This window comes from Petaurus breviceps, unplaced genomic scaffold (assembly GCF_028583685.1).
Source record: "Petaurus breviceps papuanus isolate PSGF00001 unplaced genomic scaffold, PetGlider_PUasm1.0 91133, whole genome shotgun sequence".
NCBI classification, from domain to species: Eukaryota; Metazoa; Chordata; class Mammalia; order Diprotodontia; family Petauridae; genus Petaurus; species Petaurus breviceps.
In genome coordinates this window covers 85746925-85760958 of record NW_027187419.1, presented here as the reverse complement: position 1 = coordinate 85760958, position 14034 = coordinate 85746925, and the positions used below count along the sequence as shown (strand labels likewise).

The window sequence follows — 14034 nt, the reverse complement described above, 5'->3', positions numbered from 1 at the left end:
GATAATCTGGTCTCACACATATGCATTTGAAAAAGGATGGAGTCTTTTAAATAGGCAAATGAAATCTTCGTATTATGAAAATAGTTTGACCTTAAAGACCTTCTGAAAAGGTTTCGGTATCCCCATGGGTCTGAGAACTGTACTTTGCCCATCAGCCCTCTGCCAAGAAATATTGGAAGCTTTTTTCATAGTCAGTCTTCTGGAGTCCTGATTTATCATTTTATTCATCAGGATTCTTAAGTTTTTCAAAGCTGTTTTCCTTTATAGTGTTGTAGACATTATATAAACTCTTCCTTTGGTTTTTCTCTCTTCACTTCTCATCATTTCACACAACTCCCATACTTCTCCAATTTCTTGTTCTCATTATTTCTTATAATGCAATAATATTCCATTGCTTTGATATGCTATAAGTTGTTCAGGAATTTCTCATAAAATAAATTTTTTAACAAAAAAAGAACAAGAATTGATGAGTCATTTTGTCTGTCTTGCTTTGTTTTTGCTGCTGAAGGTAGTAGATTAGTACCTTAGTCATTTTTGAAGTCTGAAGTCATACTATAGAGGGAAATTTAGTAGGATTTAGTAAAGTAAGGGACCTTCAAGGTAATTTCATTCACGTTTTCCACTTTATAAAGGAGAAAACTACTGATGAGCCGGAAATGTACAAAAAAACAAGCTCTAAGGAGCACCCCCCTCAAGGGAAAGTGGTCTTCATGTTCTGAATAAAATCTTGACTAAAACCATTCATTCTCCTTTCCACTTCTGATTTTATTTCTAACTCCATGCCAATAGCAGTAGCTTTCAGATAACTAATTTAGGATATTAAAGTATTTTGCCAGGAAAGTACATCTGGAATGCATTAATAATGAATTATTATAAATCATATTTATATGGTCTCCGATAGTTTTAAAAACATTTTTTAGTGTTTTTTTTTGGTTGAATTTTTTTTCCCTTCTCTTCCATTTCCCTTCCCCTTCCCAAGTCCCCAAATGCTCCTCTGGGAAGGGAAAAAGAAAAAAGGAAAACAAGGTAAAAATCTTTGTCACAAATAAGTATAGTCCATAAAAACCAATTCCCATATTGACCACATCCCAAAATGTGTGTCCTTATGCATGTTAGTCCATTACCTCTATCAGGGAGTGGGTAGGATACATCGTTGGTCCTCTAGAATTATCGTAGATTATCATATTGACCAAAATTTTAACTCTTTTACAGTTGTTAATTTTTACAATGTTGATATTGTAATATAAACAATTTATACTCTAGTATTTGCTCACTTCACTCTGCATCAGTCCACACAAGTCTTCCTAAGGTTCTCTGAAATCTTCACTTTAATCATTTCTTATGGCAGAATATTATTTCATTTCATTCATTTCCCATAATTTGTTTAGGCATTCTCCAATGATTGGCACCCCCTTAGCTTTCAAATCTAAAAAGCATATTTCTTACAACAGCCCTGTGAGGCAAATATTACTGCAAATATTGCAAAATGTATTTTACAGCTAGAGGATACCTGACTGGTGGCATTCTGTTTGCTATCAATTAGTTGGAAAGTTCTGAGCCTTCTATAAAGGAAGACTTTGGGAAGCACTTATTTCTCTTCCCTCCAACCCCCTAATCAGAGGGGAAGAGGTAGCTGAAGGTATGCAGAAGATATTGAGTATCGAAGTTAGTCCCTATGGTGATAGACATTTCAGGTGATGAGCTTATCCTGGGGTAGGCATAAGGTTCTTGGAACTGACACCAAACAGAGCAGCAGGTGAAAAATGAAGAATTTCGGGGTGGCTAGGTGGTGCAGTGAATAGAGCACCAGCCCTGGAGTCAGGAGGTCCTGGGTTCGGATCCAGCCTCAGACACTTAACACACAAAAAAATTAGCCGTGTGACCTTGGACAAGTCACTTACCCCAACTGCCCTCCAAAAAGCAAAAAAAAATTTTTAAATGAAGAGTTTAGCTAGAAAGTTCTTAGCCTTTTATAAACAGGAAGGCTTTGGGAGGAGTTTATTACTCCACCCTCTAGATGCAGGCAAAAGGGATGGAGGGGGGTGGGGTGGCAGAAAACAGGTAAGTGTTAGAGATCTCAGCATCCAGGGAGTCAGCTTTAGGCAGGTCTGGAAGTAGAGAACAGGCAGTGATCCAAGGAGGGAGGGAACCACCATCACAGAGCTCTGGCCTCTTACGGCAGAGATTCCACTACTAGGGGTTGAATTCAGAGGCAGAACTCTGATACCAGTCCCTAGAGGTGTTGACAAGAGCATGGCAGATCCCCAGGCCTGGAGCAAAGGGTACCGGGACAAGGGTATAGTGATCAAGACAAGGACCCAGTTATTGGCTCAGTACTTCAGTGGGAGCTTAACAAATGCTGACTGATTGCAGTGAAGGAATGAGACATGTTAGTTATAAGGGGCAATGTAATAATCCTATCTCTAGGACCAGGGTAAGGCAGCTAAGCTGGCACAGTGGTTAGAGTGCTGGGCCTGGGGTGAGAAAGATTCCGTTTCCTGAGTTCAAATTCAGCCTCGGACACTTACTAGCTCTGTGACCCTGGATGAGTCACTTTACCCTGTTTGCCTCAGTTTTCTCATCTATAAAATGAGCTGGAAAAGGAAATGGCAAACCACTTCAGTATTTTTGCTAAGAAAACCCCAAATGGAATTACAAAGAGTTGGACATGACTGAAACAACATAGAAAGTACAAAGTCAGGGTGGCCAGATGCGCAGTGAGAGCACCGGCCCCAGAGTTGGGAGACCTGGGATCGGTTCCGGCCTCAGATACTTGGCACCCACACAAAAATAACTGGCCATGTAACCCTGAGCAAGTTACTTAACCCCAATTGTTTAAAAAAAAAAAAAGAAAGTACAGTCAGAGGGGAATCAGCATCAAGGTTAACCTGATGTTTGAGCTAATCCAGAGGTCCTTGTGAAGAGGTTAGGGTTAGGGGTGCTTGAGACCCCAAAATACCAATATGCCGGGTCCTGCCGGATGAATTCGACTCAAGTCTTCTCTCAGCCAAAGAAAAGCAAAGTTTGTTAAAAGTTCGCTTGTATTGGACTAAGTCTGTGCTAGAAAATTCTATGGCGCTCTCATACCACATGGAGACAAGATGGGTCTTATATACAGAAAGGTTGTGGGAGGAATCTAGGGGTGGTCTAGGAGTGGAGTTTGGTTAGGGTCTTCAGGAGGAGTCAGATGAGGGCAGACTCCAGTAATGAGTTTGGGGAGGGCCTTCAGGAGGAGTTAATGAGGTCAGGTAACAGTTGATTTGGGTATAGATATTATGATAGGCTCAAGGGTGGGAAGTAGATGGACAATGGAGGGCCAAGCTAGTAACAAAGGTTTGGGCAGAGCCACAATGAAAGGCTTATGGCCTCCTGCAAATGCCTCATCAAATGGGGTGATTCAATCAGAGTTCAAGGGGGTTCCCAGAGCCTGTACCTCACAGATTCAAGGAGAGCTCAAGGGGGTTCCCAGAACCTGCACCTCATCATTTGTATGTTCCATGTTTAGGGGCCACATTGGTCCGGGAGCCCTAGACAAGGATTCCCTCCCTCCAGCCCCTTAGACCAAAATTAAGTTGTCACTGTGAGAACTGGAAAGCTATGGATCGGGAAGTCAAGCAGTCATTACAAAGAGAAAGAAGCACTTATTTCCAGTTTGTTACATGTGAAATGTCTGACACTAGATATTCATTTTTCTTTCAGGCAAGGGAATATTCATTATACAGAATGAAGACCTTAAGACATGCATCCAAGCGAGTAAATTTGGACTGGCCCTGGAGAATTGCAAGCAACCAACTACATCTATGTTATGGAAATGGGTTTCCAAACGCCACCTGTATAACATAGGCACCAGCACATGCCTAGGATTGAATCTCAGTGCCCTGGAGCAGCCATTGGGCCTTTTTGAATGTGATTCTACCCACTTTTCCATGTGGTGGCGTTGTTACAGAAAGGCGGTCATTGGCCCTTACCAATACAGGCTGGAGGTAAAGGACAGGAACCTGGTGGTGGCCACAAGACAGTCTACCCAGAAGTGGATGCAGTACATGTCAGGGGGTGATGATATCTGTGAGCATCCTTTTCAAGGTAAAAAGAGGAACTTTTTATCTTTCATAAGCACTATCATAAAACTGCTTATGAAACGATGCCCATTTTAATAAATTTCTATAAATACTGGAGAACTTCTTACTTTTTTTTTATTTAATTTTAGGGGCAGCTAGGTGGTGCAGTGAATAGAGCACTGACCCTGGAGTCAGGAGGACCTCAGTTCAAATTTGGCCTTGGACACTTAACTAGCCATGTGACCTTGGGCAAGTCACTTAACCCCAATTGCCCTGCCTTTCTCCCTCCAAAAAGCAAAAAATATATATTAAATCAATTTTATTTTATTTTCAGCTCAATTTCTCTTCTTCCCTCTACCCCCTCCCCCATCCATTGGGAAGGGAAGAAAATAGAAACCATTCTGAAAAATGTATAGTCATACAAAACAGTTGCATTTTAACCATGATAACTGCTTTTTAGTTGTATAATTATTTACTGCAAAGGGATCTTTAGAAGCAGCAGGGTGCTGCGTAAAGAATTCTGGGATGATTGTCAGAGGACCTGGGTTCCCATCTTTTACTACTTTCTTCCTGCGTGATCTTGTGCAAGTAACAACCTCACTGGGCCTCAGTTTCATTTTTCAAATGAGGGGGTTGAATCAGATGACCTTTAAGTTTATGTCTATGATTCCATGAATATGGGAGTCATTTTGTAAATTCTAGTGGACAACCCCAGAATGGAAGGGTAATTTATAGTATGTCCTTGAATAAGTTAGTGGATCTCATTGGATACAGAAAACCCCTCATCAACACATATTGCTGCCCATCCTTTCCTTTCCAGACTATTCTGAATCTTATCTTTGTCTTCCCATAGTTCATCCACAGAGAATCTACCCAATAGATCACAGGCCAGAGGCCTTCCTCTAGGTCTATTTTAACATTTATACTACAATTTTCAAGTACTGAGGGGGGATGAATTCTTGTATATCAAAAGAAGTTAACAGTGAAGAAAAGAAGAAAAAGGAAAAAAAAATTCACTTTGACAAAAGTGACTTGTTCCTAGTTTTGGGACCCTGGGTAGGGTTCTCATTTTTTTTTCCAAGCCTGATATTGAAGCTGCCTCTTGGGGCTGGTGGCATATCCACAGGCCAACTTGCTCACAGCCTGGCTATAATGCCCACTCCATATCCTGGTTACAGAAACACAGATAAATTCTGCATCTTCATACTTGCCATTGAATATCCATTGTGTATCATATGACTTCTCCAATAAATGTTCCTCTGCTTTGACAACCTGACTTTTAGGTCTGGAGAGAGATGTCAGGGAGTTCTGGAGGACTGGAGCCCTGGCATAATATCCAAAACCAGTCTCTCACCTCCACAAGCAAACATTGTGAGGGAGAGTTGTGACCAGTGACTATCAGCAGTTGCACAATGATACTATATGTGTAAAGTTGGTGCTGTGTAGGAGGCAGAACCACCTACCCTCCCAACAGGACATTGATGCCTTTATTTGGTACCTTCCCACCTTTATACCTCTCATTCATCCACCCACAGCCTGAATACATCCACAGAAGGGATCTCTGTGGGGTTTAACTTCCTGAATCTGAATAAAAAGTGGATTGAAACAAACAACTGTATCCCTAAGGAACAACAGCATAGCTAGACTATTAGGGCATGGTTTCTATCCCTTGGGGCACAAAAAGCTTGTCAAGAGGTATGAGGAATATTTGGTAAATAACTACATTTTCTACTGAAATATTCCAAAAGTAGTCATGCTAGAGAAAAAAATGTTAATTGGAATGAGAATGATGAGGGGGTGGGATGCAGGGTAAAAAGAGAGGGAGTTGTATAGTTCATCTGAAAATTTTGAAAGAATAATTCCTCTTGACCAAAACCAAATGAATGAGGTTTGGTTACAAACCTCTCTTCAAACTGAACTAGAAAATATCAATGACAATTCAATGAAAGACATGCTAAAATTATTTTTTCATTCTATTTCTTCTGTGCATATGCATAGCAAACTCTAGAATTTATTTTCTTTCATATTGAATGGAGTTACAGGAAGATTTACTTCAATCCAAATGATATAGAGACCAAACAAAGTAGAGAACTTATATTAGAGGAAGGGGAAGCCACAGACCAAATTTACGTATTATACCATGTGTGACATGCATATACATATGTGTGTGCACATGTAGGTATATATGCATATATTATATATAAGCTGTATCTTAGAAGTACACAATTATTTAAATGTTATCTCCTTTATTACAAGGTGAGGTCCTTGGGAGTAGAAACTGTGTTTTACGTTCTGATTAGTTACTGACTGACTGACTTCATGCCCTCAGCATTCAGCTTAGCACAGCTCCTGGCAGATAGTAAGTACTTAATAAATTATTGACGACCTACTGACTGAACTCCTGGTGCAATGCTCTGCATTTAAAAGTTCTGGCTGATAGCATGAAGCCTCTAGAGGCAGACCAAGACTTTCCTCCAGGCCATACTCATGACAAGAGGAGGGAATTGAGGACTTCCAGAAAGCAACAAGTTTCCCCTTTAGACCCCTACATGTTTCAGTGAGGTGCCAGATTAGCCCTTTTGGTTTAGGATTTTGGTTGATCCTCTGGTAAATCTTTAGATGCTCCCTAGGATTGCATGTGTATTTTTAATTCAATTGTATTTTTTCATTTTATAAGCATTTATTTTCTCTTCCCTGAAAAAAGAACACACACATACACACAACTTAAAACACAAAACCCTTCTAACACATATACACAGTCAAGCCAAACTAATTCCTGTGCTGGTCTTGTCCACTTCCCCTACCCCCCACCTTGCCCCACGGGGAGGTCGATAGGATACTTCATCATTGGTCCTCTGGTATCACTGTTGGTCATTGCTCTGATCTGAGTTCTTACATCTTTTTACATTATTATAGTTTGAATTGCTCCTCGATTCTATTCATTTCACTCAGCTCAGTTCGTACAAGTCTTCCCAGGTTTCTCTGAAACTGTTCCCTTTGTTATTCCTTAGGGCACAATGGTATTCCCTTATATTCATATGCCATCACTTGTTGAGCCCTTTCCCAGTCTATGGATTGGATGCTTATTTCAATAGTATGGTAGACTGGGAGGAGCATAGGACTTGGGAGCCTGGACACATGAATTTCAATCTTGTTTCCACCACTTGCTGGATGACCTTGGACAAGTCACTTGTCCTTTCTCAGACTCCATTTTCTCACTTATAATATGAGGGAGGTAGATTTAATGGTTTCCAAAGACCCTTCCAGCTCTATATCTATGATCCTATGATACTATGACTTCTCTGAGTTTGTTTCCTCTTTTAGAAAATGATGATAATAGTACTTGCATTAATGATCTCACAGGGTTACTATAATCATCAACTGAGACAGTGAGTCTGAGAGCAATTAGCAAAATGCAAAATGCCAGATAAAAAATTAGCTGCTACAACATGAGTAATGTGGAAATATGTTTAATATGCTTGTACATGTGTAACCTATATCAAATTGCATGCTGTCTTGGGGAGGGAGGAATATTTAGAACTCAAAATCTTATAAAAGTGAATGTTGGAAACTAATAATAAATAAATAAAATGAAAAAAAAAACTGCTCTTAGGGACCAGGAAATGCGTGTGACTGGAAAAATATGCAACATTTTTTTATTTCAAAAAAGGAAATTTAGGAGATACTTCCTTGACTATTTCTCACTTCTGTAATTTGTTTTTTCTGTCGTAGAATTATACACAGTGAAAGGAAATTCCCATGGAATGCCATGTGTGTTTCCTTTCCAGTATAATGGCCAATGGCATTATGAATGCACCCGAGAAGGCAGAGAAGATGGGCAGCTGTGGTGTGCCACAACAAGCCAATATGAAAAAGATGAAAAATGGGGATTCTGCCCAGATCCTGGTAAGTATGATGATCTGCAATTCTCTCTATATTAGGAATGGAGGATAAGGACAAATATAAAGTTATTTGAGAAAAGCTAAGGGATTTATATTTTACAGCCTGCAAATCACTTCTATTAATGCAGAATTGGATATTGCCATTACCTTGCCATATTTCTCCACAAATATTCTGTAGTAGGGTTGCTATGATATAAGACTTTGGGATTTAGGGATCCAGAAAATGTAATAGCACATGGTGCCCTCCTTCTCCTTCATCTGGTCACTCAGGAAAAGCATCCCCTTCAAGGATAGTTCTGTTTTTAGAGTCCTGTTTTCTTTGCTTCGGAAGATGTTAATTAAGCATTCTAACTAAGAGCCTTATGCTAGTAAGTCTTATTCTACATTAAATTATAGTACTCAGTGCTTTCATTAATAACAGCTTCCTTTAATGAGACATCAAAACAGACCTGAAACATACATTTATCCCTTCAATATACTCTTTCTTTCATGGACTTCTTTAATCTCACCAAATCCAGACTTTTCCTCCTCCCCACATGGATCACCTGGGCTACCCACTTCTAAGAAGGTTTTGGTGTTTGACTGCATTGGTCACATCATCAAAACCAGGTACACAATGTCCCTGTGAGTCAGCTCCCCAAAATGCCATGTCCCTCTCCAATTAGCCTGGAGACTGTATGTCAATTATCCCAGACTCATTTTTTTTTGCCAAGCTTTTCTTAGTATCTAGCTAGAATGACTGCATCTGATTCATATTGACCAGGATCATTCTCAAAACCTGTTTACCTTTCTAAGAATGAACTCCAAGTTTAAGCTTATGCTGCTACTGCCTAGGAGCTTAAGGTCTCCCCTCTTTCAGTATTTCAACAATTTTTTTTCAGATAATTCTATTACTCATCCCTTAAAGACTATTCGATTATTTTTAGCCATGGTGATATGGAAATGTAGGCACAGTGGTTAAAGCACTCCACCTGGAGTCAGGAAGGCCTCAGTTTGAATCCTCGTTCACTTGGCTGTGTTGACCCTGGATAAACCAGTCCATGAGTCAATAAACATTTATTAAATGCCTACTATGTGGAAGGTTCTTTTTTTTTTTTTTAAAGCAATCAGGGTTAAGTAACTTGCTCAAGGTTACATGACCAGTTATTTTTATGTGGGTGCCGAGTATCTGAGGCCAGAACTGATCCCGGGTCTCCTGATACTGGGGCCGGCACTCTTACTGCTCCACCTGGCTTCCCCTAAGCAAATGGGGTTAAGTAACTTGCTCAAGGTTACACGGCCAGTTATTTTGTGTGGGTGTTAAGTATCTGAGCCCTGAACCGATCCCAGGTCTCCCAACTCTGGGGCTGGCGCTCTTACTCACTGTGCCACCTGGCCACCCCTATGGAAGGTTCTTACTAAGTGCTGAGTGTACAGAAAACAAGGAGGGGCATAGCTGAGTAGGTATGGGTTTCAGTGTTAATGAAATCTTGTGGAATGATGAGATTCCAGAGAACATGATAAAATCCATATGACAATGATGAGAGAGAGGTGGCTAGGTGGCACAGTGAATAGAGCACCGTCCCTGGAGTCAGGAGGACCTGAGTTCAATTCTGACTACAAACACTTAACACATACTAGCCATGTGACCTTGGGCAAGTCACTTAACCCCAACTGCCCTACTTTCCCTCTCAAAAAAAAAAAAGCAAAAGAGAAATGATGAGAGGACTGCCCTGGGTACCCTTCTTAAATAGAAGGTCTAAGAATAGCTTTCCACTGTCTACCCTCTACCCTCTCTAATCAGAGGAATGGGAGAGACCCAGAAGTCTCTGGAAGGACCTGAGAAAGTAAGAGTTTCTGGATTAATTAGCTGTGTGACTCTGAGTTAGTCATTTACCTCCTCTCAGCCTCAGTTTCTTCATTTGTAAAATAGGGAAAATAATAACTAGCACCTTTCTGACTAGGTTGTGGTCAAGCTGAAATTGGACTAGATAACATACATAAAGCATCTTAAAGATCTTTTTTTCTTTGCTTTTTTTTTTGGAGGGGGGAAGGTAGGGCAATTGGGGTTAAATGACTTGCAAAGGTCACATGGCTATTTTTGTGTTAAGTATCTGAGGTCAGATTTGAATTCAGGTCCTCCTGACTCCAGGACTGGTGCTCTATTCACTGAGCCAGCTAACCTCCCCAGCATCTTAAAGATTAAAATGCTATAGTAACTATTAAGGCAAATTCTGTTAATCAGTTCTCGATTATCTGCCTTTATTTATGCTCACTGAAATAACATTTTTCCATGGATAGAATTATCCATGGAAAACTTTACTCCCAAGACAGGCTTATCCACTCAACACGTTTCTGAGCCACCTTCCTATGTCATCAGTCAATTCATCAGAAAGTTAATCTAATATACACAAACATAAAAACAAAGTTCAGATGTACAATTTGTTAGGAAAAATACGTGTCTATATATGTACATATGTATGTATATATCTATATCTATGTATAAATACATTTGCACTTAATTGTAACCTTCTGGAGGGGAGGGAGGAAGGAGGGAAAAAGCAAAGTAAAAAGTACACATCAGAGAAAAGAAAACTTACAAGGAAACAAAGATGGACAGCTCTCAATACACTGTGTAATATTTATCATACAGGCTTTTTTGAAATGAAAAATTATTGCTATATATTTTGAATCCTCTCATGTTCTGCTGTGCATGTGACAGACTTTTTTTTCCTTTTCTTACTTGGTATTTAATTTTATGAAATGTTTCTTTTTCTTTTCTCTATTCTGTATTTGAGTTCTGTTGTTTGAGTCTAAAATTAAAACAAAGTTTAATCCACTAAGATTCCTCAAGTGTCCGATATGTACAATGCACTGTGCTAGATGGTGTAGGGGATTCCAGATGATACAAAATACCATGTCACTGCTAAAGGAGTTTATAATCTAGGTAAAAAATAAAACAGGATTGTAGTAGAGTTAGTGTATACCCAGGGAATGCAAATTCAATTTTATAATGTCCTAAGAAATACGTGATTTGGGAGAGTAAATCAGCTATGAAAAATATGTCATTCATTCCTAAACCAAGGATTAATTATATTTGCACTAATGACTTTTTGTGTTATTCATCCGACTTTTCCTCCATTGGGGTGGATAAATGCCTGGATTAATGATTTTAAAATGAGGCACACACACAACTTTAGTAAGCTGAAAAGTAGACACCATACCAGTGTATTAAAACTGTTACATTCTCCTGATATCAGGAAGTGGCCTTGTACCTGAACTCTGCCACTTGAAGCCAATTAATGTCTCCTGCATGGAGACTGTGGCTTTGTGATGCCTAGGGCTTTTGCCTCCTCAGATTTGCAGTTTGCTTAACATCCTTCAGCTAAGGAACTTCCTGTGTTTGACAGCCTGCTGGAGCCTAGATCCCCTGACCTTTCTCCTTCAGACATGAGTAAGCCAGGTTTATTTCTACAGTGTTAAATTACATTTCCAGTTTTCTCCCTTTTTTGTTGCTTTCTGTTCCTAGTGGCCAGTAAAAGTAATAATTCAGTACCTGAAACCCAACTCTGAAATTTACTGTCTTCATGGAGGCAAACAATGACAGGATGGTTAAAGAAGTTAGCTTGCATTCTTTAAATATTTAATTCAATCATGCACAGTGATGTGGGTACTCCCTTCACTCATGTAGATTGCAGACCATTCACGCTCTCAAATTTTGTGTAATTCTTGCCTATCCCTTCTTATAAGTTCCCTGTAGATTATCTCCCCATCATACTAAAGACCTTCCTCTGCTTCCTTTAATACTTGAGGGCATCAGCATAGACCTTGGGTTGTCTCTCTTTTATCTCTTTTGTTCTCACTTCATATTGAGATCACCTCCCTTTCCAAACATATCCTCAATGATATGTTTTAGGTGATGTCTTACATGTTAAAGATATGCTTTTGTCTACTTGCAACCACTAGACATCACTCTGTTGACCTTTGGGTCAAATGCTATTTTGATTCTTCAGAAATAGTAATTTTCCATGATTTTCAGCCTTATAGCATCACTAGGAGATCGTTAGTGAAAAAAAAATAGGCTTCTATGACTGAAGATGACTTATAAAAGTATTTTTTAAATAGTCCATGCATATACTTTGTCTCTTCTATATAAGTATTTCAAAGAATCCCAGAATGTAGAATGGTATTTCTTTGTTTTTAAGAATTGCCTGATTAAGCAAAATGTAAACTGTTAACTTTTTTTTTTTAGCCTTGTTGCTAAGTACTAGCCCACGATTTGTTTTCTTACTTGCTGTGAGAAAGGCCAAATATCTCTTTAGATCTTGAAGAAAAAGTATTTGTAAATCTTTCAGGAATTTTTTGTTAGAATAAGTAGATAGGTGGATTTAGTGGATGCACAATTGACTGGTGTGTCAGTCAACAATTAGGAATTATTTTTGGCACATCAGTTTAAGGAATTGTAACACCTGCCATCTTCTTCTAGGACCCAGCATAGCATGACCATACTTTCATCAGTAACTTAAATGATGAGAACTAGAGTGAGAGCCAGTAAGTTTTCAGATTGGGATGCCATAGCAAATGGGATAAGATCATAGTTCAGAGTGGTCTCTACCAGCTAAATGACTGGTCAGAAACAAAGGACAGGTAGGTACCAAGTGGCATACTTAGGGTAGAAAGACAAACTATAGAATTTCAGATTGAGGAATGACTGGCTAAGGGAAAATCCAGGAGAAGAGGCTCTCTACTGTATAGTAGATAAAATGGCACTGCTATTAAGAGGATAAGTATGATAAAGTGTGCAAAGACACAAGCTGCCACAATGGCCTATTTTTGTTATAACTTATTTCAGTCAGTTTAAGTTGCTATTATATGAAGCATAAAAAACTCAGAATTAAAATATTTAAATTTTGGAAAATGGATTCTATGAAAAATGTGATGGGATCTGAGATTATTCTAAAAAAAAAAAACCAGAAAGTATAGAGCCCTACCTTTTAGGAATTTCATTTATTTTCACTAGAATGCATCCAGATTAGATAAGGGATTGATACGGATCATCAATGGAAGTTATGGAAATCCAGCCTTAAAAAGTTTAGACTTTTACTGTATTTACTTATCAATGCACATGTTATAGCCAACCTACTTACCCCCAGAATGTAACACATTTAAGAACAGCTACTGTTTGGGTTTCTTTGTGGAGCCTCCCACTATACCTTGCATGTGATATATAGTGTATACCAAGTTACATCATTATGGGAGTGGTTATTATTGAAATGGAATAGGTTTATATATGTGTCTCCTTTGTTCTTTACCACTACCCTGCAAGAGGAGGTGCTATTTTTATCATCATTTTACAAAAAGAAACTAAAGCTTAAAGAGATTAAGGGGTCTGCCCAGAGTCACACAACTAGTTAAGTGTCTGAGGCAGCATTCAAACTCAAGTTTTCTCACTCCAAGTCCAATATTCTATCCACTCATCCACCTAGCTTCGTATTAGGTAAGAGATTGGAGGTTGGATTAGACACCAAAAACAGCAAGCTCCCTCCTACCTTGTATTTCTCTGATTCCATTACTACTCTAGGTTCCTTTAACCTAAGGATTTTTGTAAGAGTAGGACAAGGTGATTTCCCTCAGTTCTTTCTTTTTCCCTTCAAATTATGAGAGATTTCATTTACTTTATAGTTTGGATTCAGCACAGCTGACAACCTAATTTTGATGCCCTCGTGTGACACATACTAAAAGCATGAATGAACTTTGGTTGGAAATATGTTGAAAAAATCTCCAAATCTTTGAGGACGCAAAACAACCCAAAATATTAATGATTATTCCAATTCTCTGCCTCTGAGAGTTTTTCTGCATTCAGGGGACTCATAGAGCCATTACTAACAACTTTATCCTTCTTCCAGAAAAGGCCTATGGTCTTTTACATTTACATGCTGCTTTCAGAGGCAAAGGGGAAAGCAAATCAATCCAATAGACATGTATTAAGCACCTACCATGTACAGGGTCCTATCCTGATGCTTCACTATGGTATGGAAGTGACTTTGGAGTCTCCCCATCAAGGAATCTTGATCTTACTGTATAATGGATCCACT

General features: G+C 39.0%; 1 protein-coding gene across 1 annotated transcript in view; it reads left to right on the top strand.

The window, feature by feature from the left end:
- PLA2R1 (phospholipase A2 receptor 1) overlaps positions 1-14034 on the top strand; it is a 163705-nt gene that overhangs the window by 29974 nt on the left and 119697 nt on the right. The window contains exons 2-3 of the mRNA XM_069080124.1: positions 3700-4083; positions 7791-7964. Coding sequence (XP_068936225.1) covers positions 3700-4083; positions 7791-7964 — 558 coding nt within the window. The remainder of the gene's footprint in view (positions 1-3699; positions 4084-7790; positions 7965-14034) is intronic.